Source organism: Talpa europaea (genome assembly GCF_964194135.1).
Source record: "Talpa europaea genome assembly, chromosome: 12".
Classification (NCBI taxonomy): Eukaryota; Metazoa; Chordata; class Mammalia; order Eulipotyphla; family Talpidae; genus Talpa; species Talpa europaea.
The window spans coordinates 84,501,711-84,524,732 of record NC_140079.1 but is presented as its reverse complement, the minus strand read 5'-3'; the positions used below and the strand labels follow the sequence as shown (position 1 = coordinate 84,524,732).

The window sequence follows — 23,022 nt, the reverse complement described above, 5'->3', positions numbered from 1 at the left end:
GGTCTTCTGGCTCTGCTGCAGGAATCTAAGAGTAGTTCTCAGGAGTCAATGCAATTTGCAAGCCCACTGGCTCACCCAGCCTGTGTCGGAGGGGGTCACAGAATGGAACTACAGGGGTCACCTACCTGCCTGACACAGGCTGGGAGGGCCTGCCTTAGGCCAAAGCGCCTGCTCTGTGAATGTCAAGGTGTTATGTTTCATTCTAATAATAAACGGACTTGAAAACAAGCACATGTTCTTGAGCTGGAAATGCCCATCGAGGAATCCCACACGATCCAGATGGGCGATGGCACGTCATCCTCTCCCCTAGGTGACAGTGAATGAGCAGAACCAGATAAACAGTGGTATGAATCTCATTTATTTAAAACAGTATTTCTCACCTTTCTCAAATTGCAGACTGCAAAAAATAAAAGCAGCGCTTTACTGAGTGGTCGTCACTAACCCCAGGAGCAGTGCTGCCTGTCCACACTCCGTGCCCCCTGTGCCCCCAAACCTGGGCTCACACAGGCCGACTATCCACTTTACAAAACAGTCCTGAAGCTTAATCAAATAAAGCTATTGTACACGACATTTACATTAGAAAAAGATAGCTGGACGTAGGAAAGCCAGGTGTATTGTTCCCTTTAAGTAAAGTTTGCACCACAGTTGGGGCATCTTCGCTTCCTCAAGGCAAAACAGCAGATGAACCCAAAGGGGAACAAGATGATGGCCAAGAAGATGCCCAGGAAGGTGAAGGAGTCCTCCAAAACGCCGACTCTGAGAAGAGAGGAGGAGGCACTAGGTTAGGGCCCTGCCACAGCCCAGGACCTGCTGTTCCACCCGACCTTGACCCAGATCCCTGCCCGACCCGCCGTCGACCATAGGGACCAGGCGGGGATCCACGCTGACCTCGGCCTGCCTTCCGCAGCAGGGCCCTCCGGCTCCAGGGCCCAGAGCCGCCTGCAGCCCACTGCGAGCCCGCTGCCACTCAGAGGCAGGGAGGATGACTCGAGAGGCTTCGTGGCTGACTTACAAAGGCCAGAACTTTCAGTTATTGACAACAGACTGTGCCACGGTTTTTCTTACAAAATCAGGGACAAGAAACAAATGCTGGTTTCTATAAAAATTCCTGCATCTCTGAAAATAAGGTAAAGAAAACCCTGTTTTAGGGTATTTTTTTCCCAGTGTGGGGAAAGTTTTAGGTTTATTCTTCCATCCCTTAGAAATTCCAAAATCAGGGAAAGGAGGGGGAAAAAATTCCAAAATCAGTGACAGGGATTTTATTCTGGGTGGGTGGGAGTGGGCGGCAGGTTTTAGAGAAAGACAAATGAAACATGTTCACACACTGTCTAGAAACCCGACGCAAGGCTTTCAGAACTTTTTCCTCAGAGCGCCTCTTCCAAAAAGAAGTGGGGGGGGGTGCAGGTAGCGCACATCACGCACCCTGAAGGCAGACCCTTGGGGACACGACCCAAATCATCAGCCAGGGAGTTTGGGTCCAGGGACCTGAGGCTGTCGGGTGCGAGGGTTACTCTCCAAGGACCCAAAGGTGGGTGGGGTGCTCATCTCAATCCCTGCTCTTTACGCTACCTCTGATAAGTTCTGTACGTGGACCTGAAACTGAAATGAGAACCCAGACAGCCAGCTCACCCCGACTGAGAGACATGTCACTCCACCACACAGACTCAGGGGCCAGGGAAGATGGGGGTTGGGGGTAGACTTGGACCCCCCACACTGTGAGGGTCTGTGGTGGAGGCTCCAGGGACGCAGACCTGACCTTCTGGCGCTTCACCAGAACGAAGGCTGCCGATCACACTGCTGAGCACCCAGGAGGGTCTGCTGGCTTCAAGGGCGCAGGTGCACACCCACAGGGCCTTAGGGGGCAGGGAGCAGCGCCTCCCAGGAAGGCAGCCAGAGTTCTCCAGAGCTTACCTTTACACTGCTGAAGGGGGAGCCCTTCTCACTGGCCTCCAAGGATCCCTTTCCACTCCCCTGACATTTTCACCCCAACATCTCAGTCTTTCTAAAGCCACTTCCTCCAACCCCTCTTCAAACCCTAAGGATCTTTTCTACCCATAACTTTCTGGAAGCAACTGCTCCTCGTGTTGCTGCCTATGTGGACGGAGTAAAGTCACAGCTTAATAAACAAAAAGTCAAACACGCCTCAAGACTTGAGGGCATAAAACGGCTCCTCTATTCCCAGCGCCAGAGCTGCTGCTGCCGCCCTTCTCAGAGAGCCCCGTGAGCACCGCTGCCCCAGGCCGCTCTGACACCAGGGCAGAGATGCAAGAGGATGGCTCTGCCCACATCCAGGCGCGGGACCACAGCAGGGCCGGTTCCACCAGGGGCTGAGAGAGAAAGCCAGCTGTTGGAGGGGGAAGTCTAGGTTCCAACTGCTTAAAGACATAGCCACACTCATGCCCGCCTGCCCCGGGGGAGTTGCCTACAACACACCTACAAGGGACAGCACACTGTAGAACATTTTCCAGGGTGCTCATCCTGAAACACTAGTCTCCCCGAAAAGCTACAGGGAAGAGGGGCTGCTCTGGTCCATTCTGGGAAAGGCATGCATGTCTTCTGGTGTCACCGTGTGCCAAGCCCACACCACTCCCGCTGCAGCTTCAAGGACACAGGTGGCAGGCAGGTGAGGGCCGGCTGAGAAGGCACGTGAGGCCAGCCACGCTGCACAAGTAGGGGGTGGAGGGCTTCAGGAAGGCCCTGAGCCACTAGCTTCGTCCCCTTGCAGAAATGGACCTGATACCCCACTTATGTCCACGGTCATGACCAACAGCTCCTACAACAACCGACACTAATCAGGTCACCTGCAGAGCGGCTGGAGGGGGCAGGCAGCCGCACACCATCCAGACTGCATTTCCTGCTGCTGCCTGGCATCCCTAACCAGGTCTCCCTACAGTTGGAATCCCAACAATCACCTCTTTGCACATTCCAGTCAGACTGTCCAATGAGAAAGCAGAGGGCTTCACGCCTGGCCACCCGCACCAGCAGGTGCAGAGACACCTAGAACCCAGTGTGTCTGCTCAAAGGCTCCCAAAACCTTGGGGGAAGTGGGGGGGCTGGGTCAGGGTGGGTCCTGCACTACTGACCTCAGGGCCCTGAGTGGGGTATAGAGGGGGACCAGCACCCTGGCTGGAGAAGACTTCTGGGGTGGTACAGTCCCCCAAGCAGTGCAGAAGGCAGGGTCTCCCCCCGGCCCCAAGCGCATGTCCACATGAACCAATCCGTCTGCCAGTCATCCTGGGACCAAGCCTTAAGGGGCTGCAGTTCCAGTTCCACCTACCCCTCATTCTCTGCCCAGACCTCAAGGCCCTGGTCTACACTGTCTAAAGCTGGAGGTGGCCCAGGAAGGCTGGTCACTCATCCCAGGCCTCCCTGCCACAAGAGCAGCACCTCATGTTCCCAGCCTCGGGAGTGAGTTCCTTCAAGTTAGGCAGAACGATGGACACAACAGGATGACCAGTTACCCCAGGTCCCAGGTTGGAGGACGCCCCCCCTTCCTCCCCCACGGGCCCGTCGCTCATCCAGCCACAGCACAGCAGGCAGCTAGGACCTGAGTCTGATTCCTTCAGTCAAGAGGAGGGGCTTGAAGATCCCCACTCCCCCAGCAGGGACCTGCCAAGCCACCATGTCCCTGGGCAGAGTGAGGACGGTTCTCCTCAGGCACAGAGGGAGCTAAATCAAGTTCAGGCCCTGCCAAGGAGTCTGTGCCCAGACCCAGCCCACCTTCCAAGGAGGACTCCAGCTGAGGCGGCAGGAGGCTCCAAGCAGGTGTTCACACCACCACCCCAAGAGCCGCCCCTTCTTACCCACAATTCCAAATGACAAAGATCTCTGAAAGCAGAACCCCTTTAGAAGCATGTAGCAAACTCACCTGGCAGCCACACGGGACTTGAACTGACGTGTGACCATTTATAGTCTTAATTTATCCGTTTACGGCGAGTGCTCGTTTTCTACTGCAGAAATATTAGTGTCTGACCGTGGGGATGGCCCCAGCCCTTAGAGGGGTGTTGGCTAAAATAATCTGAACTGAGAAAAACATCTGGCCCCTGGTCTCTGAGGCAGCAGCCCACAGGCTGGAAGGCAGGCCCCCCCTGCGAGCCCCCCAGAGGGGAGACCCCCGCCCCAGGGCAAGAGCTGCCTCCTTCTGGCCAGGTCAACCCAAGGGCCGCGCATGCCCCCAGGAAGCCCAATCATTTCAGGACAAGTTTCAATTCCATCAACCAGCAAAGATTCGAAACTGAAGTCCCAGCTGTGGCTGGAAGGCCCGTCCCCATGCTAAAAAGGCAACAGGTCACGTGAGGGGAAGGGTCCAAGAGGGACATGGGAGCTGGAGAAATGAGAGAACTGACTAATGCTGACGCCAACCTTACGGAGAAGCGGCGGCCACGCCAGTCCTGACAGATGACATCTGCCTGGGGGTGGGGGGGTGGGGGCGCCCGCCTCACAGAGGAAGGCAGGCCAGGACGAGTCTTGTCCCCACCGCCTCCCCTGTTCCTCCCAGCGAGGCCTCCCAGGTGCCATCTGAGCCCCCTTACAGGAAGTGGAGCCAGAGCAGGACCTCCCGGCTGGAACACCAGACCTCACCTCCGCGGCAGCGCCCCTGCCCCAACCGCCCTTCCAGCTCACAGATAATTCATTTCCCCCGAGCGGGAGGCCTGGAAACGGCATCCTGCCTAAACCGGCTAGCCCTCCCTGGAAGAACATGCCTCCCAGGAGAAGGGGAGCAGCCTGGGGCCCCAAAGCACCAACTAGCCCCCTCCAGAGACCAGGTCACCCTCAGAGGCACCTCTTCCACCAGTGAGTCCCAGAGTCCCCACTCCAAACAGGCTCTCGTAGCGGCAGAGCAGCCCTGTCGGGGCAGTTCTCGGGCCACTAACCACTCCAGGGTAGTTCTGACAAGCCTGGTCACTCAGGCCTCCAGGGCAGGGGCCTGGAGTCAGCCCCTCCCCTGCAGAGGCCCAGGGACAAAAATGCCTGCAGTGGGGACTGAGCCTTAGGTCAGACTCAGGGAGGCCCACGAGGTGGCCAGGTCAGCCAGACTCGTTGTGAACCACGCAGGCTCAGCCAGACTGGAGGGTTCCAGCTCCCCCTGGAGGGTCAGCAGGTGACAGCCAGCCTCGGGTCCCCACGGCTTGCACATCCTGTCCAGTGCAGCCCAGGGCACGAGGACCAGCTCACCAGTCGGCTGCCCCTCCAGACAGAGCCCACAGAGCGGCAGACATGGGCAGGATCCATCCTGTCAACCTGTTTCCAGAATAGCCAACTCCCCAGGGCAGGCTGGGATCCTGGCCTCAAGGCCTAGGATCAGGTACCCTACCAACAGAGAGCTGCCCCTCCACGGCCCTGCCTCTCCAGAGCCTCCACACATTCCATCCTGTGCCTGGGCCCTGTGTCCGACTCGATGTTTGCCTCTGGCCTCAGGGTTCTCCCAGAGTCCCCAGCACTATTCAGTAACCACCCACGCCCCATCCTGGACTTACTCTCTGACCTCTGGGCAGCACCTGACCTTGATGGCCATCCCATGAGCCTCAGTCTTGCCTTCTAAGACCCTGCGCGTCCCTGGATTTCTTCCAGCCTCTCTAGTTATCACAAAACTCAATACTCTATGACACCCAGCCACACAGGCCAGGTCCCGGCACCTGCTGCTTTCCACACGCACCTGCACATAAACCTCAAAACTGGCTGCTCCACAGCCCAGGGTGAACCAGCCAGGCCCAGCTCCAGCCCCACATCTAGGGACAGCCTCCTTCAGGCAGGGGCAGCCTTAGAGAGCCAGGGGCTGGAGAGGCCTCCATGACCTGGGCAGGGCAAGGGCGAATGAGCAGCACACCTGTGATCTGCTGCACACGCGTCTGCGCAGCGGCCGACAATAGAAGATGCCATCGGGCCGCTCAAGGGAAGCTCTGACAGACGGCAAAGTGACAAGGGACTGAGGCCTCTGGGCCAGGCCACACCAGGAGGGACCCATAGACCTGTGACTCGGGCAGATTCCTGCCAAGCTATCAGGAAGGGCAGAGGACAGAGCGGGGCAGGCTGGGCGGGGAGCGGGAAGCCTGGTCATGTGAAAACCCAGATGGTCAGTGCCACGCGGCCAGAGCCCGAGGGAGGCCTCTCCCGTCTCCCCAGAGAGAAGTCAGTCCAGGGACAGCACACCTACCCCCCCAAAGCACAGCAGCACTTCCCTCTGCCCCCTCCTTCCTGCTCCCCAGAGGACCCCGCGCCTGTACTGCCCACAGGCAAAGGGCTCAGCAGGCACGTGGGCACAGGGCAAGGGCAAGCACAGTGAAGAACCCAAGTGCCAGTGGCCCCTCACTACCGGGGCGTGCTCCTCACCCCAGGAGGACATGCTGCGAAGGGAGTCCGAGTGTCTGTTCCCACGCAACTCTTCCTCACTGCCTGCCTTCCACTGCCCAGGAGGCCGGGATCCCAACCAAAAAAAGGGAAGTCTGTGCCCAATGCAGGGGCCCACCCCAGCACCTCCAGGTGGCCCGCGCCTATGACTCGCCCAGAAAAGCAGAGAGCGCAGCCTGACCTTGACGTTCTGCAGGACTGGAGGCCCCTGGGGGCCAAATCCACAGGTCTCCCACCACAGGAGGAGGGAGGATGCGGACAAGTGCTCCCCGCCTGGCAGCAGCAGTGAAAGTGCCACAGTCCTGCGCTATCTTGTCCGCCCGGCCACAGGGGCCACACTGGCAGTCCCCCTTCTTTAAGCTCAGGACTTGGGTGACAAGGGTCTCACATGTAATCCTACCAGACACCCTAGTTCCCAGACGGGGAAGCAGGCCCCAGGTCCTCGGGCAGGCGGGCACTGCTGGGACAAGGCAGACATGGTGGGGTGCCCCTCTGTGGCAGGGGTCTCTCTATCCTCAGCTCTGCCAGCCAGACACCCCTCCTAAAATTCGGGAGATCACTCAAATACACCCCTCCCCACCAAAAAAACTAGGCCCTGGGAAACCCTGGTGCCCCACCTGTCTGAGTGGGGGCCATCCGGTGTGCTCACAGCAGGGGTCTGGGCACAGGAACGGCCTCCAAGCAAAGAGAAACACCAGTCGCAACCTCTGCCTCTCCAACGCAGGAGGTCCAGAGGATCTGGGCCCACAGAGCCCAAGCCTTGGCGCCTGCCCTTCCTGCAGCAGACAGCAGGCCTTCCAGTCCACAGCCCCTCCTGTCCAAGCCCACCACAGGCCGTCAGACCCCACCACCACCTGGAAAGAGCAGCATTCAGAACAATCACACCCCACCCCTACCCTTATTCTCCAAAGGTCAGTTTCACCAGCCAAGTCAGACACCCCACTTTGGGTTTGCAAAGGGGCTTCCTGCCCACTGCCCCCTTTCTTGGACACAAGGTTGGCTCTTTCTTGGACACAGGGCAAGCAGTCTCTTGCCCCATTTCTGTCATGCTCTTCCTCTTCTGAGCCCTCATCGCCCACATTCTGAAATCATTAGGCATCGGTTGGACTCCACTCTAGACTGCCCAGATACAATTTTGAAATTCAGTCAAAATTTCTCAATTCCACTTCAGAGACTTCTACTTCCTCCCTCCAGACTAAGGCTGGCCTTTGTTAAGGACAGGGGCCAAATCTCCACTGAATCCGAATCCTCGGATGCTCACAGAGTATGTGTCTAGCTAATGGTCTTGGGTGCTATAAAAAGTCATCAGAAAGTTCTGGAGACTCCAGATTGACAGTATGAAAAATGACTCCTGCAGCAAAGGGCCATGGCACGCCTTATCCAGCTACTGGTCTGCAGCTCTCGTGCCTGTGCTCCCAGGCCTTGGGCACCTCTAGCCCCAGGGTGCTCCTGCCTGGCAAAACAAAACCTTACCCACCCTAGAGAAGCAAATGCAGAGCAAACCTACAGACCCAAGAGACTGTCAGTCTGACCCTTTAAATTTCTGCAGTACACCCACTAGGGATCAAGACCCCCAAAGCACTCAACTCCCCACCCCGCTTTACCCCATGAAACATTCAGAACCAGGACGCCTGAACCGACTGGACAGGTTACAGCTTGTCCTGCTGCCCCCACAAGGCTCCTTTATGAGGCTGTGGGCATGAATGTGCTTAGACAGGCATGTGACATACCTGCAGACTGGGCAGCCTCCGACCACAACGATGGAATTGGCAGGGTAGCGGGTGACATGTCGACTGTGGATGCTGTAGACCCTGGGGTGATGGGTGGGTATCCCTGTGGGCAGGAAAGCATATCAGCAGGGGGCAGAGGAGGTAATGGGGGAACGTGAGCGCTTCTGCCCTTCTCACCGGCCCCCCCACCCCTTACTCAACACTCATCCTCCTGCAGTCAAGACCACAGCTGCCCTCGCTAAGTGCCCAGGGTGGGCTTCACCTGGGTGCTACTCTGCAACAGCACCTCCGCTTAAAGCTGATTTGAAACAGGAACTTGGCTGTTCCTAGGAATGCCGGGCCTGGGGCTGGAGATCGCCCCCGGGCAGGCTGAGGTCCTGGGGCATCGCCCAGACGCCAGAGTCGGTCAGCACGTTCCGGGGGCGGAAGACTCCCCCAAACCCTCGCCCCGGGGCGCCGCGCCCCCCGGCCCGCACTCCCCGCGCCAGGTCTGCACCGCGGCAGCGCCCTCGCGGGGGCCCGGCCCGCGCCCCCGGCCCCCCGCGGCCACTGAGCCCGAAGAAGTTAGTTTTGGGGTTAAAGGTCGCCACGGGACACGACCCAAAGTTTGTTCCCTGGGCCACCCGCGCGGCGCCCCGCCCGCTCCCGGCCGCTCCGCCCCCCGCCGCGGCTCGGGAGCCCCGCACCCCAAACCCGGCACCCCAAGCCCCCGCCCGCCCCCTCCGGCCCCCGCCCCGCCCGCCCCCCGCGCCGGCCCGCGGCCCACCTGCGACCAGGTAGGGGTAGGGCGGCGGGGGCGGCGCGGAGGGGATGGCGCCGTAGCCGTGCGGGCCGCACGCGAAGTCGCCCTGGCCGGCCTCCAGGCTGTAGGCGGGCGGCCGCTCCTGCAGCAGCGGCTTGTGGTCCATGGCGGGCGGCGCCACCGCGCCCGGCCCGGCCCGGCTCCCGCTCGCGCTCCCGCTCCCCTCGGCCGACGCCGGACGCGCGGCTGCGGGACCCGCTCTCGCGGCGGCGGCGGCGGGGTCGGCGCCTCTGGAGGCGGGCGCGCCCGGCTTCCCTGCGCGCCTCCCCCCGCCGGTCACAAGACCCGCGTCACGTGCGCGGCGCCGCGGGGGGGGCGGCGTCTTAAAGGGGCCGCGCCCGCTGCTGGGCCCCGCGTGGGGCGGCTCCCCGTCCCGCCCCCGCCGCCCCCGACCCCCCCGCGAGGAGGCGCCGCACCCCCCCACACGCACGCTCGACCGCCGGGAGACGCCGCTCCAGGGTCGTGACCTTCATGGCCCGCAGTCCCCGGCCCCCCAGCGCCAGGGCGGGTCACACCCCTCTCCGAGGGCGGGGGCCGGCTGGGGTCCCCCGCGGCGCGGGAGGGTGGGCGCGGCCCGGGGGAGGGGCCCGCCGGGAGGCGCGCGGGTCGCCCCGGGTTGTCGGCGGCTCCTGGGCACTGGGTGCTCCGCCTGCCGGGTCGGGGTGCGACCCGGTTCCTGCTGGAAAGAGCCGCGCGCGCAGTGGCGTTAACCCCTCGGTTCTGTTTGTTGTTTTTTTTTTTTTTTTAACAAATTAGGTGATTTGCCCACTGATCCAGGTAACTGATTTGGAGACCAGACCCTGCACTGGACACCTGCTGTGCGACAGGCACCGCCCTACAGTAACCGAAGAGGTGCCTTCCGCCCCGAGTCCGCAGCCCGGGGACCGACGCTCAGGGAGGCGTGCACCACCTAAGCTTGACCACAAAACCACCCGCCCTCCCTGAGGCAGCCCCTTGTCGCGCGCAAACGCTTGATGGGTTTGTAATAAATTTTTTAAAGACCTGCAAGCTTAAGGACGTTGTCAGTGGCGGCTCTTTTCCAAGAACTTCTGCGGCATTTGCTCATTCCCATCCTTTTTCCTGTCGCTTGCAGTTTGCTCTCGCTCCAGGACAACTGCAGCTGGGCTCAGACCCCCTTACTTTTAACTTTTCCTAAGAGACCATCTTATTTCTTAATCACAAGTTTGGCCCTTGGAAGCCCGTTCCTGTCTTCCATCTTCTCTGCTGGCCCTAGTCCCAACAGTCCTGTGGGGAAATCATGGGCCAGACCAAGTGAGGCTCTGGCTAGCACTGGGGGAGGCTGGAGAGAGTAACCAAGGACTCCAAGGGGCCAACAGAGGTCCCGGTCATTAAGGCGGAGACTGTGGTCCTGGGAGCAGTTGTGAAAGCAGGAACCTTAGCGTGAGCGCCCTGTCAAGGGGAAGTGGGGAGCCTCCTGTGCCAGTGAGAAATGGGCTAAACTGGCTACCAACACCTGATCATGTGAGCCCCATCTTTCCCCACCTTGCAAACTGCTAACATCAGCTAATGCCCTTTTTCCCATTAGATCAAACGGAAGTTGGTAAATGTCCCTTCAATTTCATAGTTAATTTTCTCTTGCTCTTAGGTCTGTTTGCTTATCAAACTCCACAAAATCCAGAGCCTCTGGCTTCCTTCTCTTCCTAGTAATTGACTGGCCACCCCCCCTCCAACCTTGCCCCCTACTTGGGAAACCCATATTCATGAGTGGTGGGTGTGGCTTAGGGATTTCCAACCTCTCCTGGGCAAACGTTGTCTACAGACACAAAGCAGGCCCCACCCCTTCCTTCAAGCTGCTCCGCCCCTGGGATCTGGATCCCAGGTTCTGCCACAGACGTGGGGGGACAAAGACGACAGAGCCAGACCTGGTAGGGAGCCAGACAGTAAACTTGCCAGGGTAGTGATATGAGATTTGTGCATGAGAGGATAGGAATTGTAGATGAGCCCCAGGCACCCCAAGATAGTGCCAGCCCAGAAGCTCCCTAGAAGGCCAGTGGTCAGTCTACCTGAGGAGCAGGGAGCATCATTCCAGGCAGATGGGCTGTGATTCCAAAGCCCACACAGCAGCCCATGTCATGCCAAGACTCTAGGTCACTTGGTGTGGTCTGAGCCCTGGAAGGGTCTCCAGGTGACAAGGGTGAAGCTGGCAGGGGGAGGCAGGGACCAGATGTTGGCACGGGGGTGACATCCTGTAAGAGGGCATTGGAGAAATGTATAGTTTAAACTGGAGTAGGTGCATCAGAGTTGCGTGTTAGAAAAGTGACTTTGGCAGCAGTGGGGAGGGTAGGTTGGAGGCCAGAGGTTAAGGAGGAAGAGGTGGCTGTGGACAGGGAGAGGGAAGGTGAGGGGTGCAAGAGGGCAGGATCCCATTCAGAGAAGGTGACCTGCTGGGTGCGTGTAGTAGACTTGAGAGGCTCAGGTTTCTGATTGGGGAAGGGTGCTGTCAGCACTCAGTTATGGATCAGCAGAAGCCAGCTGGAGGGGACAGGCTGACTTGGGGTGTGAAGTGGGGAGGCAGCTGTGTGCAGATGACCTGTGAAGCATTAGCCTTGTGGTAAAAGGTCCAAATCAGCCTCATGGCTAACAGCCATCACCAGGAGTACTCAGTGAAGCACACACTCTGGGCAGGATGCAGCAGGGCTGGGCTTTCCTATCTTCTGGGGCCCACAGCAATGGGATGGGGCAGTTTTAGAAAGTGGTAAGTGCTCTGGAAGGGGGCGGGGGGCGCTGTGCATGGAATGATGGGGCGAAGAGAGTAGGTGCTGAGACAGGCAAGGCACCAGGTGTCTGACCTTACCTGAGCTCAGAGCGAGGGCCCAGCAGAGCCTGGAGGGAAGTGAGGAGTTAGCCATGAGAAGACCAGAAGGGCCAGCTCGTATGTGTGCCTGTGTGTTAAGGGGGGAGGGAAAGTAACATCAAAAGGCGATGGGGCCCCATACCCAGTGGGGGCAGCCCCTGCTGGGACCCCAGGTGAGTCACCCCCAGAAACAGGAGAAGACAGAGAACCCAGGGAAGGGAGAGTGGGCTGGGGTCTTCTGGTTGCTTCTGTTTTCTGGATGGAACAGGAAGCAAGGTCAGCAGCTGAGACCAGGGTCCAAGGGGCATGTTGGGGTTTGAGAGAAGATTAAAGGGATGAAGTTCGCTGAGGGGAAGGGCAGGCTGGAGTCATGGTGACTTCACCGCAGCAGAAGAGCTGAGGTTGGTGACGCTGACTCTGAAGCGAGGCCAGAAATAGTCTGGGCCACGCCAGGCTCCACTCAGAGCACTGAACAGCTTAACATCTCGGTTCATTCTTGGGGCTGCCCCATGAGGTCGGCGTGGAGGTCAAGAAGGAGAAGAAGGGGGGCTCCCTGGTGGTACAAGGGGCATCCCCAAGTGCTTGATGAGGAAGCCGAGGCACCAAGAGACTATGACCTTTCCGAGGTCTGTCAGGCAAGGAAGGAGGATCTTCAGACCCCAGAACCAGCAGGGGTGACCCTGACCCCCGGGGTCCACTGCCTCCCAGGCGCACACACGGGAAGCCGGTCGCCTTGTCGATTCTGACAGAAACACATACCCGATGAAGCCGACGGCACCTCCCTTCCTCTGCGCGTTATTTTTTAGAACCCTGCAAATCTGCTCTTTACCGGCGTCTACAGCGTGCGGACATTAAAACGATGTTTTCATTACAGCCATGTCCCTCGGTGCGTAAGTGTGGTTTCCAGTGCCGTGTGTGCGTGTTTTCTCTGGGCGCGCAGGACACGGGCCCGGCGGGGCAGTGCCTCGGGGCAAGAGGGGCGACCGCAGACAGACAGTCACGGGACACTCCTCAGATGCCGCGGGAGGAAACCCAGCCCAGGATCCTGCCTGCCTGGCTCTGTGCAAAGCGCTGCTAACCGCTCTCAGGAGAATCTCGAACCTTTAAGTTCCTATCTCCTGGTTGGCAGTGTGGCAAAAAAATTAAATAAATAAAGGAAGCAAATACCATTCCAAATCCAAGGCGATCCCTAGTTACAACTGCCTGCCTCAGAGAAGGCCCAAGCCAAATATTTGCTGAATATTTGCTAAATGTTTATCTTAGATAAACACTAAGATTTCAGTTTTCTCGTAAGCCTGTGGTAAGCCTTACAATTCTACTAGGCAAATATTTATAAATATTTTATAGATTAAGCACACACACTTCGACGTGGTGCAGACCACTTCATGCTGACTCACATGATGAATCTTATTACAAGGAAGGTATATAAATACTTCAATCCACACTCCACCCTCCCGGGGGTGGGCCCACGACACCACGGGCCCGGTAGACCTCACTTGTCATGAAACATGGAAAACGTCTCTCTCTGGGTCAACATTTTCTGGCAGTTCTCGTAAGAACAAAGCTGGATGACAGGTTTCTGCAGCTGCACCCCAACCCTGTATTGTCTTAGGATGTGCCGGTGGGTCTAGGCTAACGATGGCTGGCCCGTGGAAGTCACCGCACTTGAGGCAACAATGTCCCAAATTAACTTAGTGCCTTTATTCCCTGCCAGAGTCAGAGAAACAACAGAATGGGGTGCTTTCTGAAGACTTCTTGACCAGAGGTAGGAGTCCAAGAAACCTCAGCAATACTGACTTGTTAAGGGAGAAGAGCGGGGGGGTGGGGGGTGGCAGAGGTAGACTGTGGAGGGACACCTGGTTGCCATGGGGCCATTCTGTAAACCCCCTATGTGGCCTGAAGGACCTGTGTGACCTAAACTCCCCCTGGACTCCACAGGCCAGACGTTCTCATACCCAGTCTTCAGAGATCCTTTCGCAGTGAGAACAGTATCTCTCCTGCAGGCATCTGGACCGCGTCACCTTCCAGAATGACAGAACCACCATTTCTACAGGGACGTTCAAGGGCAAAACCTTGATCTCTGTCCTGCTCCTATTACACATCAGGCACTGTGTGGTGATTCCTGCTTCCATGTCCAACTATCACCTCTAACCTCAGGGCTGGTACTCAGTTATGATCACCCCCAATTCATGGATGAGGAAAGAGCCTGTCTCCCCACCATGCCAGGTCCACTAGATTTCTGGCCCCAGTGCCTGCAAAACAGTGGTGCACGGTGGCTGTTTAACTGAACTCAAAGTCACTTGGCTCATGAGGAGTCAAACCTAGTCCTTCTACCTCCAGAACTGAGCTCCAGCCCACAGACTGCGGAGTGCATCCCCCTTCTGGCTAGAAATAGGTCTGGACCATTCTAGGCCATCCAGGTTTTAAAAGGTCCACAGCGCACAGAGAATGGGTAGGGAAGATGCCCATGAAGATGATAAACACTTTCCAGGATCTCCCTTGGTATTGTTTTGTGATGACGGACTATCATTCAGGGGACATGACGTACTGATATCTCCAAAATGTCTCTACCTTCTGTCAGGTGTCAGTGAAAAGCTAATTCAGATTTACAGAAGGCCTTTCCCTGTGAAATCTATCACCATTCTTAATACATGATGGAGAGAGAAACCAGGGTGCACCTGAACTTGTTACCACTTATCAGAGCACTGAATTTGGTGACAAGGCACCTTCTTTGCGCAACAGGGAAGCAAATAACCACTCCCAAGCTGAGATGGGGAGTTCACTTCCTTAGATCAGAAAAGAACTTCCACGAACCCCCCCAGAGTATGTCTTTTAGGGGATGCTTGCAGCTCTACATGGTTTTGGTCTCCTCTCTGTCACTACTTGTCTTGCCAGTTACACCCAGAACTCAGTTCTCCTGCAAGCCACAGAGTGAAGCAAAAGAAACCGAGGTTTTGGGGGTGGTGTCGTGGAGTTTTGTTTTTGTGAAACCCGCGCTGGAGGACAGCAGTGCACAGGGGTCCTCAGGGAGAGGCCATCCTGGTTGTAGGAGGACCCGCTCCTTTTCCAGTCCCTTCTCCATCTGTCCGAGTCCTCCCACCCCTCACCATCCACCCCCGCCCTGTTTGCGGCCCCTACCTGCTTCTTGAACTATGGACATGGCTGGCTAGCTTCTGAGAGATGCCCCTGGGCGGTGGAAGAGAGCCTGAGGATGGAGCTGGGAACAGCCCCCTTATGATCCAGCAGGAGCCTGGGAGTGGCAGACATGAAGGATGGAGGACAGGGCCGTGGGGGAGGAGCCATCCAGGGGCAGGAAGGCTGGGGAGGAACTGGGCGGCTGACAGAATAGAATGCAGCCTCACAATCCCACCTCGCTGTAAAGATTCTCAGGTTCTGAGCCTAGAGACCCGCCGCTAGGGAGCAGCTCCTGGTGCCACCAACCAAACTCCGCCTTTGGAGGCTGGGTCGGTTTGGGGCAGTAGCTCTTTGAATACTGCTGCCAAGGGGGTTTGTGACAAAAAGCCGTGACTGAGGAGAGGCAGGCACTTTGGAGCCAGCCCAGGGAGGCAAAATGTAACAGGCACCAAAGACAAAGGCCCAGCATCAGGCTTGTCCTGAGTCTCCAGATGGCGTCAGTTGGGACAGGTGGGGCAAGATGGTCGGCTCCGAAATCCCAGGAACCAAACTCCGCCTCAGATGAGATCTTCATCCCTTCTGGTGTTTTGTGGGTCACTTCCTTTACTTTCCAAGGTCAAGTTTCTTCCTCAGTTCCAACGTGGGTCAAAGGAGGAGGTCAATCTAGTTCCACACCTCTGCCCGGAGAAGGAAGTCCCCAGGGGCTGTGCATAAAGCTGGTGTCGGAACCCCCAAAAGTGAGGGTGGGCAGGAGGAGCCCAGCAGGACCCCTGCCCAGGCGTGTCTTGGGTCCCTTGACTCTAGGTGCTCCCACCTGGCTGCTGAGTTAAAAATCCTAACAGGTGGGACATGTGGAATAACAGTTCCCGGCAGCGCGCTACCTGCTGCACGATCTGAAGACTCCGTTTTCAAATCTCAGCTGTCGCCTCAAGTTGACATCATTCTGCAAAACTGCAGGTCATGGAGTAACTTTTGGTCTTTGGGTCACCCGTCCATCATACAATATCCAGTCCTCTCTAGTCCTGGAGACACCCCTTTTGGGAAACACACCCCCTTGCTATATTCCCACACGTGGGAATAGTAGTCTATTCCCAGAGGTATCACTGTGTGGTTGTTCTCTTGAAGGCACACAGCCTTCTGTCCTACCTCATGACAGCTGGCCCTAGCCTGTGGCACCCACAAGCCTCCCTAATGTCTCCCAGCCCCCGGTCTCTCTGCACACCTCTCTCACCGACCATCCAACATCAGGAAATCATCCCTAAGGGCCAAGGTGCACAGCCATGTTGAGCAGCTGTCCCTGTCATTGCGTGGCCCCCGTGATGGTGCTGCCCCGCAGTGTGACATCCAGCCTGGCTGGTGAACCAGTCAAGACCCCGTGCCCCTGCGAGGACCTGTAGGCTGGCCCTTCCTTCCACCGGCACCCCTGCTCCTGCACGTTTCCCTGGGACCCTAGTTCACTGGCATTTACACTGTTGGCAGACATGTCCTGCTCCCTGCTGGACAGAAGCACAGTGGGGAGGGCGCTGACGCAGCTCCTGGCTAAGCACAGGGAGCCCCGGGGCTCAGGGCATCTGCATCCCAGATCTCCATTTCTCTTAAACAATTCAACCAACGGTTGTACACCTAGGACGGCTGATTCTTCTGAATACTGCAGACACCTTAGACAGCAAATAAAGTGCATACTAACATGATCGCAAAACCAATTTTGTGCTCTTAATATTCAATACATATTGCATTTAACTACCATCATTTCCCTTAATTTGAAAACACACCTTTCAAGGGTGAGTTATATTAATTTTGATGTTTCTCCTGGGTTGAAGGCCCTGAAGAAAAAAAAACACCCTTCTAACCGGCTGGGTGGAGTCCCTCTTGCTAGCATGGGTGGACTCCTGCCTAGGTTGCTCTTTCGAAGCCAATTCAAACCAGGTGATGGGATTAAAGCCACACCCATCAGATCTGGAAAGCCCACACCCCTTCTCATAGTTCTTTGCAACCTTATGTCACCTGCTAAAAAGATGTATTTTAAAAGTCTTGCTGGTACTGTAACAGGGTGGTCCCCAGGAAAGGGGGAGGTTCCCTGCCCCACCCAAGGGAGGGTGGAGCTGAGCAGGAAGAGGAGAAGCTGCAGAAGAGACGGAGGAAGGAAACAGGATGGAGCCAGGAGACCTGGAGGAGCCTAGAGACACGTAAAGAAACTGCGCTTGTCTTTTGGTCGTGGACTGGGTGACACAGATGTGGGTGAGACCCGTGGGGAGGTGACAATGGCAGCTTTTATCTGGATGTTGATTTTGCTCTTTTCCTTCCGGGCTTGTCCGGTTGTTTCTGACCCTTTTCTGTGGGTCCCCACTGGAAGATGCTTTAGACTTGAGGCAGGCTTTGGGGCCTTGCTCTGGGCCAATCCCATTTGGATGGAGTTTTACCCACGAGGGGATGGGTAACTTTGGGTGCTTCACTTAGAAACTAGACTCTTTGCCTTACCTGTATTGTTTCCTAGTTTTATTAAAGTTCCTTCCCATTAAAATATCCTATGTTTTGTGTTGATGCGGCGGATGGCAGAACCCATTTAGAATAGGCAGGTTTGCGGGGTTTGGGCTGCCCCTCTCCCTGTCCTATAACAGTACTATTACATAAAGCCCCATCTTGGGGGTTTTATGTTTGATTAACCTTATCCTGTCATGAAACAGTGACTTGATCTGTTAGCGTGATTAAAATTTTACAGTTGCTTTATTAGTATTGTATTAAAATTAGCAAGGCCAGTTAGAAATTCCATCGCCGGGAAATGAAGGATGAACACTTGTGGTCACGTCTTCTTTTTAGGACAATTGGGTAATGAATCATGTGGGGACGCGCCGCCAAACCTGCTCTGGGCCTCACCACTCTGTGAGCACCACCAGCAAGGGCACCCTCCAGTTCTCGTGAGGACCCCGTGTGGTGTTTCTGCTTTTTTCTGGGGCCATGGGTTTTGTTCCTTTATCCTATGTGTTTACTGGTTTCTACCTACCCAAAGTACACGGCATCCCATTATGTTTGGGGAAATACCACCCCCAGGTGCAGCAACCTCCTACTGTTAGAGGGAAAGGATGTCCTGAACAAACTCCACGCAGGTTTTGTGGACCCCACCCCCACTCCAGACCAAAGCCATCAAGACACTGGGAATGACAAATCCCATCATCACCAAAGGGAGGGTTTCTGGGACCTGAGGGTGGAGTTAGGCAGCCAAGTTCGGTATAAAACCAGACATGTGAGCCTTGGGTTGCTCTCTCAGCCTCACGGCTCTTGGCTTTTTGCCAGCTCTCAGCGTGCCATTGGGATTCCAGGTCAGCAGAACTGTAGGACGCATTCACGAAATTATCTCCCTGCTTTTCTCCCTGAGATATTCATTTCCCTTTCTTTTGTAAATAAACCTTTATTAACCTTGTGTGTGTGCCTGCAGTTGAGTCTTAACAAATCCCTTTTAAGCATGGGCGAGGACCCACAGTCAGGCAACCTGTTTCATATCGGGGTTGCCTGTAACATTCCTACATCACAGGTACTCTTTATAGTCTCCTTCCCTTGCTATGAAGACCAGATTTCCTCTCCTTGGTTAAAACTTTCTTTTTATATCTGCCTTAACTTTAAGATTCGTGAGGGACTAAGACAACTCCAGTCAGCTATTTTATTTATTTATTTATTTTTAAAGAGGCATGTTATTTATTTATTTGTTTGTTTGTTTGTTTGTTTTGCTTATACATGCACTGGGTACAGTCAGAAGCACGGGAGGGTGAGAGAATTCACCAGAGCCAGAGTGGGGAGCAGAGCAGGCAGAAGGACTGAAGTACACTGCTGAGGGGAGCAGCGGGCGGCAGGAGAGGTCTGCGCGCCATGCGGGACCCTCCTCCGGTGGCCGGGGAGCAGCCGGGGATCGAACCGGCGCCGCAGAGGCTGCGGGCAGCTTCGCAACCCAGCGCTCAACCGCTGCGCCACCGGGGAGGCCCAACCAGTCAGCTATTTTAGATGATACAGTGTCAGAGATAGGCCTCTGATCCTACATTGTAAATCATCAACTTAAACGCCATAGGGTTTCCTTGTTAACTGGTATTGAGATGAGCCATACATGGGCCAAGTACAAGCCATCTTTCTTTTTTTTTTTTTTAAGATTCTATTTATTCATACAAGAAGTTGGGTACAGGCCAGAGGTGCGGGAGGTGAGAGGATTCACCAGATACAGAGCAGGGAACAGAACAGGTAGATAAACTGAAGTACATTACTGAGGGGAGCAGTGGACGAGTCAGGAAAGGTCTGCTGTGCCATGTGGGCAGCTCCTTGGCCAGCCGGGGATTGAACCCGTGCTGTAGAGGCTGTGGACAGCTTCACAGTGCCGTGCCCAACCCCCTGCACCATCAGGGAGGCCCATAGCTATCTTTCTTTAAAAAATTTCTAAATAGGAAGAGAGTCCGAGATGCCTTCCTTTCCATCCAGGAAAGAGAATGTCAGGGACAGATAGTAAGTTGAGGTCTGGAAATGCTCAGGCCTAGGGGAGTTCTCTTCAATGTGGGGACACCCACAAAAATAGGACTACTCCCCTGGGGAGTATGCCCGTAGCTACTCCCCACCCCATGGGGGTACTCCTGTGGCTTCTCCCACTGTCATCTGTCCGGGACAGGTTCAAGCTCTCTTTCAGGCAACTCACACATGCTGGTGAGACAGGGCAAGCTAGGGTTATTAGGCAGTTTTAGGGACAGTGCAGGAGGGGACCTCTGAAGAATTTAGGGAGGCTTCAGAGATAAGGACAACCAAGGAAATGTAACCAACTCCACTGGGAAAAACAAACATCCTAGGACCACAGACAATCTTGTTAAGGATGGTCCTGGTTTTCTTCAGGTGATAAAGATAAGGTATGGAGATGCTCTCCCGGAAGACTAGGCCATAAAGATAAAGATGCAACAAATGGGGAAAGACAGACCTGTTAGATAAGGAATGTGAAGATCCCCCACTCAGTAGCAAATTAAGTGAGGCAGCCGAGAACTGACCAATCACAAAGAGACTGGTGGAGCTTTAGAATAATCAGGGAAAGAAAGTATATATTCCCTGAGACATGACTCCACTTTGGCTTCCTTGCCCCTCCCAGGCCTGGTTCCCTGGCCTGGGAGTCCCACTTTATTTCTGCTCTTTTTCTCCTCAATAAACTTTTTCTTCTTCTAAACAAACCTGTCTTTGCTAGCTTGCTTGCCTGAGCATCTGCGAAGTTCCTGCTGTGGCTTCGTGAGACACCAACCCGTGGGGGTCTAGCGGCTGGGGCTCAGCACTGCCCTGCAGCCTGGAATCCAATCCCGGCTGGGAGACTAGGCCTGACAATTCCGGTATCACTGGGGTCTGCTCCCTCCATTCCCGCAGACTCTACTCTGGGTTCTCTCTTAAAAAACCTTGACATCTTTACATATTAACCCAAAAGCATTACTACCCACAGCTATAACAACATTCTCTAAAACCTTGCTTTGGCTGAGACAAAAGATGATAAAAATGCTGAAAAATAAAGTGGGAAAACACCACCCGACTGACAAGTGTGGGATGCCCCATTGTTCTCAGCTAGCAGCTGCCTGGACCTTTGCTCCAGTGCTGAGATCATTGGTATGTCCAACACCACCCAGCCTTGGGGGACTGGGTTTCTTCTTTCCATCCTGATAAATTCTTCTAGTCGAGGTAGGAATTTCTGCCATGCCTTCCGCTTGTAAGGTTTGTTTGGTTGGTTTAAGAAAAAATATCAAATTACTTTGGTCTTACTAACAGGATATGTAGGATACTTTATTGGTTAAAAGACAGCATAAGAGATCTTAATCTGTTGCCTCTCTTGTCCTCATGCTCTGGTCTGTAAATTAGGTGTTCTTTTGTCTTAAGGAAACTGGTTCCCTGCCTGGTTTGGACAAAAACAGAAACTTAAAAAACAAAAAACAATGCTAGAGTTTTTTTTTTTCTGCTTATCTTTAAAATTGTTGTCTTTGCTTCAGATGTAATTTAATGGTTAAAATTGGAAACTTATGTAAGGATTTTAACTTCTATCTCATTGAATATCTTGAGGTTTATCAAAAGGTGTATCAAAAACATAGCTAAATGGTTGCATCAAACTAAAACCTAAGTTATTCCAAAATTAGGTTGTTTAAGGTATTCTAAGCCTCTCCTGAGATTTAAAATGGTATTTTTTTCCTGACCTTAGAAAACTAATGTAAATTCTGTTTATAGCTTCTGTAAAGTCAAAGAGCCACTCTCAAAAAATGCAAATTTAAGATGTTTCATCTAAAGGAGTCACTAAATAACTAAGTCAATAATAAGTTTATCAGTGTCTTTGAGGGAGGAAAAGACTAGAAAGAGTGGAAAGGAGGTGCCCCAAGGCCAGAACCTGACTCATAAGGAGGTGGGGGTCTAGGGGAATAACATGACCATTAACCCAGCTGTAGAGGTCGTGACCCTCAGGCACCAGTGCCTTTGTCTCAAGTCATGAGACCCAAGCAGGATCAGACTGCTGTAGGGAATGGAGCACAGGCCTGAGGGTAAAGATATGGAGATTGGGCCCATTCTGGAATCTCTGATCCCCTCCTGGTTTTGCCTAGCTATCACCAATCAGCAACAAACAGGCCACTCCACGGAGGAGTGACCCCTCCCAGACAGAAGGGGACTATATCAGTGCAGTCTCTGCACAGGCTCGGGGCAGCACTCCCACCGCCCACCAGTGACTATGCAGGTGCCTCTTTTCACCAATTCCCTCTGCAGGGCAGCAGCCTCCTGCCTGCCAGTGACCTGTACCATGCCAGGAACTTCTCTTCACTGACCTTCCTCAGCGGAGCCTTTCTTAGCGAAACCTGTCCCTTTCCCTTTCCCTAATAAACCTGTTCTTTAAATATGGCTAACGTCTCTGTCTCATGGAGAAACTCACCTAGGAAACTCGCTGCCTGCCACTGAAATGGGAGCTCTGGTGAAATCTTTCCCAGAGTGAACCTGTTATAGGGCAGCCCCGATACAAACAGTCAGGGGTGCCTGACTGTGGGTCCTCACCCACACGCTTAAAAGGACTTATCAATGCTCTACTGCAGGCACACGCGAAAGGTTAATAAAAGGTTTATTTACAAGGGAAGGGCAAATGAGGAAATGTACAGCTCAGGGAGAGAAGTGGGAGACAAAGTTTAAAATGCGTCCTACCCGATCCCCTGATCTGGAATCCCAAATGGCACTCTGAGAGCTGGCCGCGAGCCAGGAGCCGTGAAGCCAGGAGGCGAGCGAGAGAGCAACCCAAGGCCCACGTGTTTGGTTTTTATACCAACTCTGGCTGCTTAACTCCACCCTCAGGTCCCAGACACCTTCCCTTTGGTGGTGACGGGATTTGTCTTTCCCAATGTCTTGATGGCTTTGGTCTGCAGTGGGGGTGGAGTCCACAAAGCCTGCATGGAATTAGCTCAGGACATCATTTCCCCCTAACAATTCCCCCCTTTCACTTTTTGCCACCATTTCCATGGTGATGAATATCAAATATATGGATGATGGGATATTGTCTCAGATGAAAATTTTCCAGGCTTCCAGTGTGAAGGAAAACCAGTCCCTCCAGGTATTCATTGTGGAAAGCAAAAGTCCTCCCTACCTGGAAAAACAGTTCATCCGTCCAAGCCAAAAAAAAAAAAAAAAAAAAAAAATCTGGAGGCATTAGCCAGAACAAGACAGCAAATATGTCAAAATCACAGGGAAAAAAATCTTAAAATGGTTCAACTTATGTAAAAACAAATTCTTTCAACCTTGATCCCAGATTTTCGAACAGCATAGCAAAAGTTTGCAAACTAAAGGTACTTTTAAACCATATTGCCTATTTTTGCATAAAATCACAGGGCAGAATAACTAAGCAGCAATTTTAGATGGCTTTGTTGGAATACTCCATATAAGATCAGAGCGAACTGTTGACATCCGGTCCATGTAGGCTTCAGGAACAAAGTTGGTCTCATCAGACTCCACCTGGGCTTTCCTCTTCTCGAGGGTACCAGAGACTTTTCGTTGGCTGGGCTGTCCAGTCCTGCCAATGGAGGCAAGCTTCCTCACCTTCTTTGGAGGTCTCTGGAATCCTACGAACAAAGCAAACAAGTTCTCCTCTTCTTGGTTCAGCTCTGTTTCAACTTTCTGGAAGAACTCCACTCAAAGCCACACAATGAAACTTATGTCCAATTTTTTTAGTTTAA

The 23,022-nt window shown here is 54.5% G+C and overlaps 1 protein-coding gene across 1 annotated transcript; it reads right to left on the bottom strand.

The window, feature by feature from the left end:
* Nucleotides 1-448: 448 nt before the first annotated feature.
* On the bottom strand, nt 449-9,712 carry BRI3 (brain protein I3). Its single transcript, XM_084248897.1, has 3 exons — nt 8,845-9,712; nt 8,079-8,181; nt 449-756 (listed from the first exon to the last, which is right to left on the bottom strand). The coding sequence occupies exons 1-3, from the start codon at nt 8,984-8,986 to the stop codon at nt 624-626; spliced, it is 378 nt and encodes a 125-aa protein (XP_084105023.1). The 5' UTR covers nt 8,987-9,712; the 3' UTR covers nt 449-623.
* Between the last annotated feature and the right edge of the window lie 13,310 nt (nt 9,713-23,022).

Excerpts from the sequence above, each read along its gene's own strand:
- BRI3 (XM_084248897.1), bottom strand. The coding sequence starts at position 8,986 with ATGGACCACAAGCCGCTGCTGCAGGAGCGGCCGCCCGCCTACAGCCTG. Across the intron at positions 8,182-8,844 it reads CTACCCCTACCTGGTCGCAG|GGATACCCACCCATCACCCC; the intron begins GTGGGCCGCGGG and ends TCCTGCCCACAG. Across the intron at positions 757-8,078 it reads GGAGGCTGCCCAGTCTGCAG|AGTCGGCGTTTTGGAGGACT; the intron begins GTATGTCACATG and ends CTCTCTTCTCAG.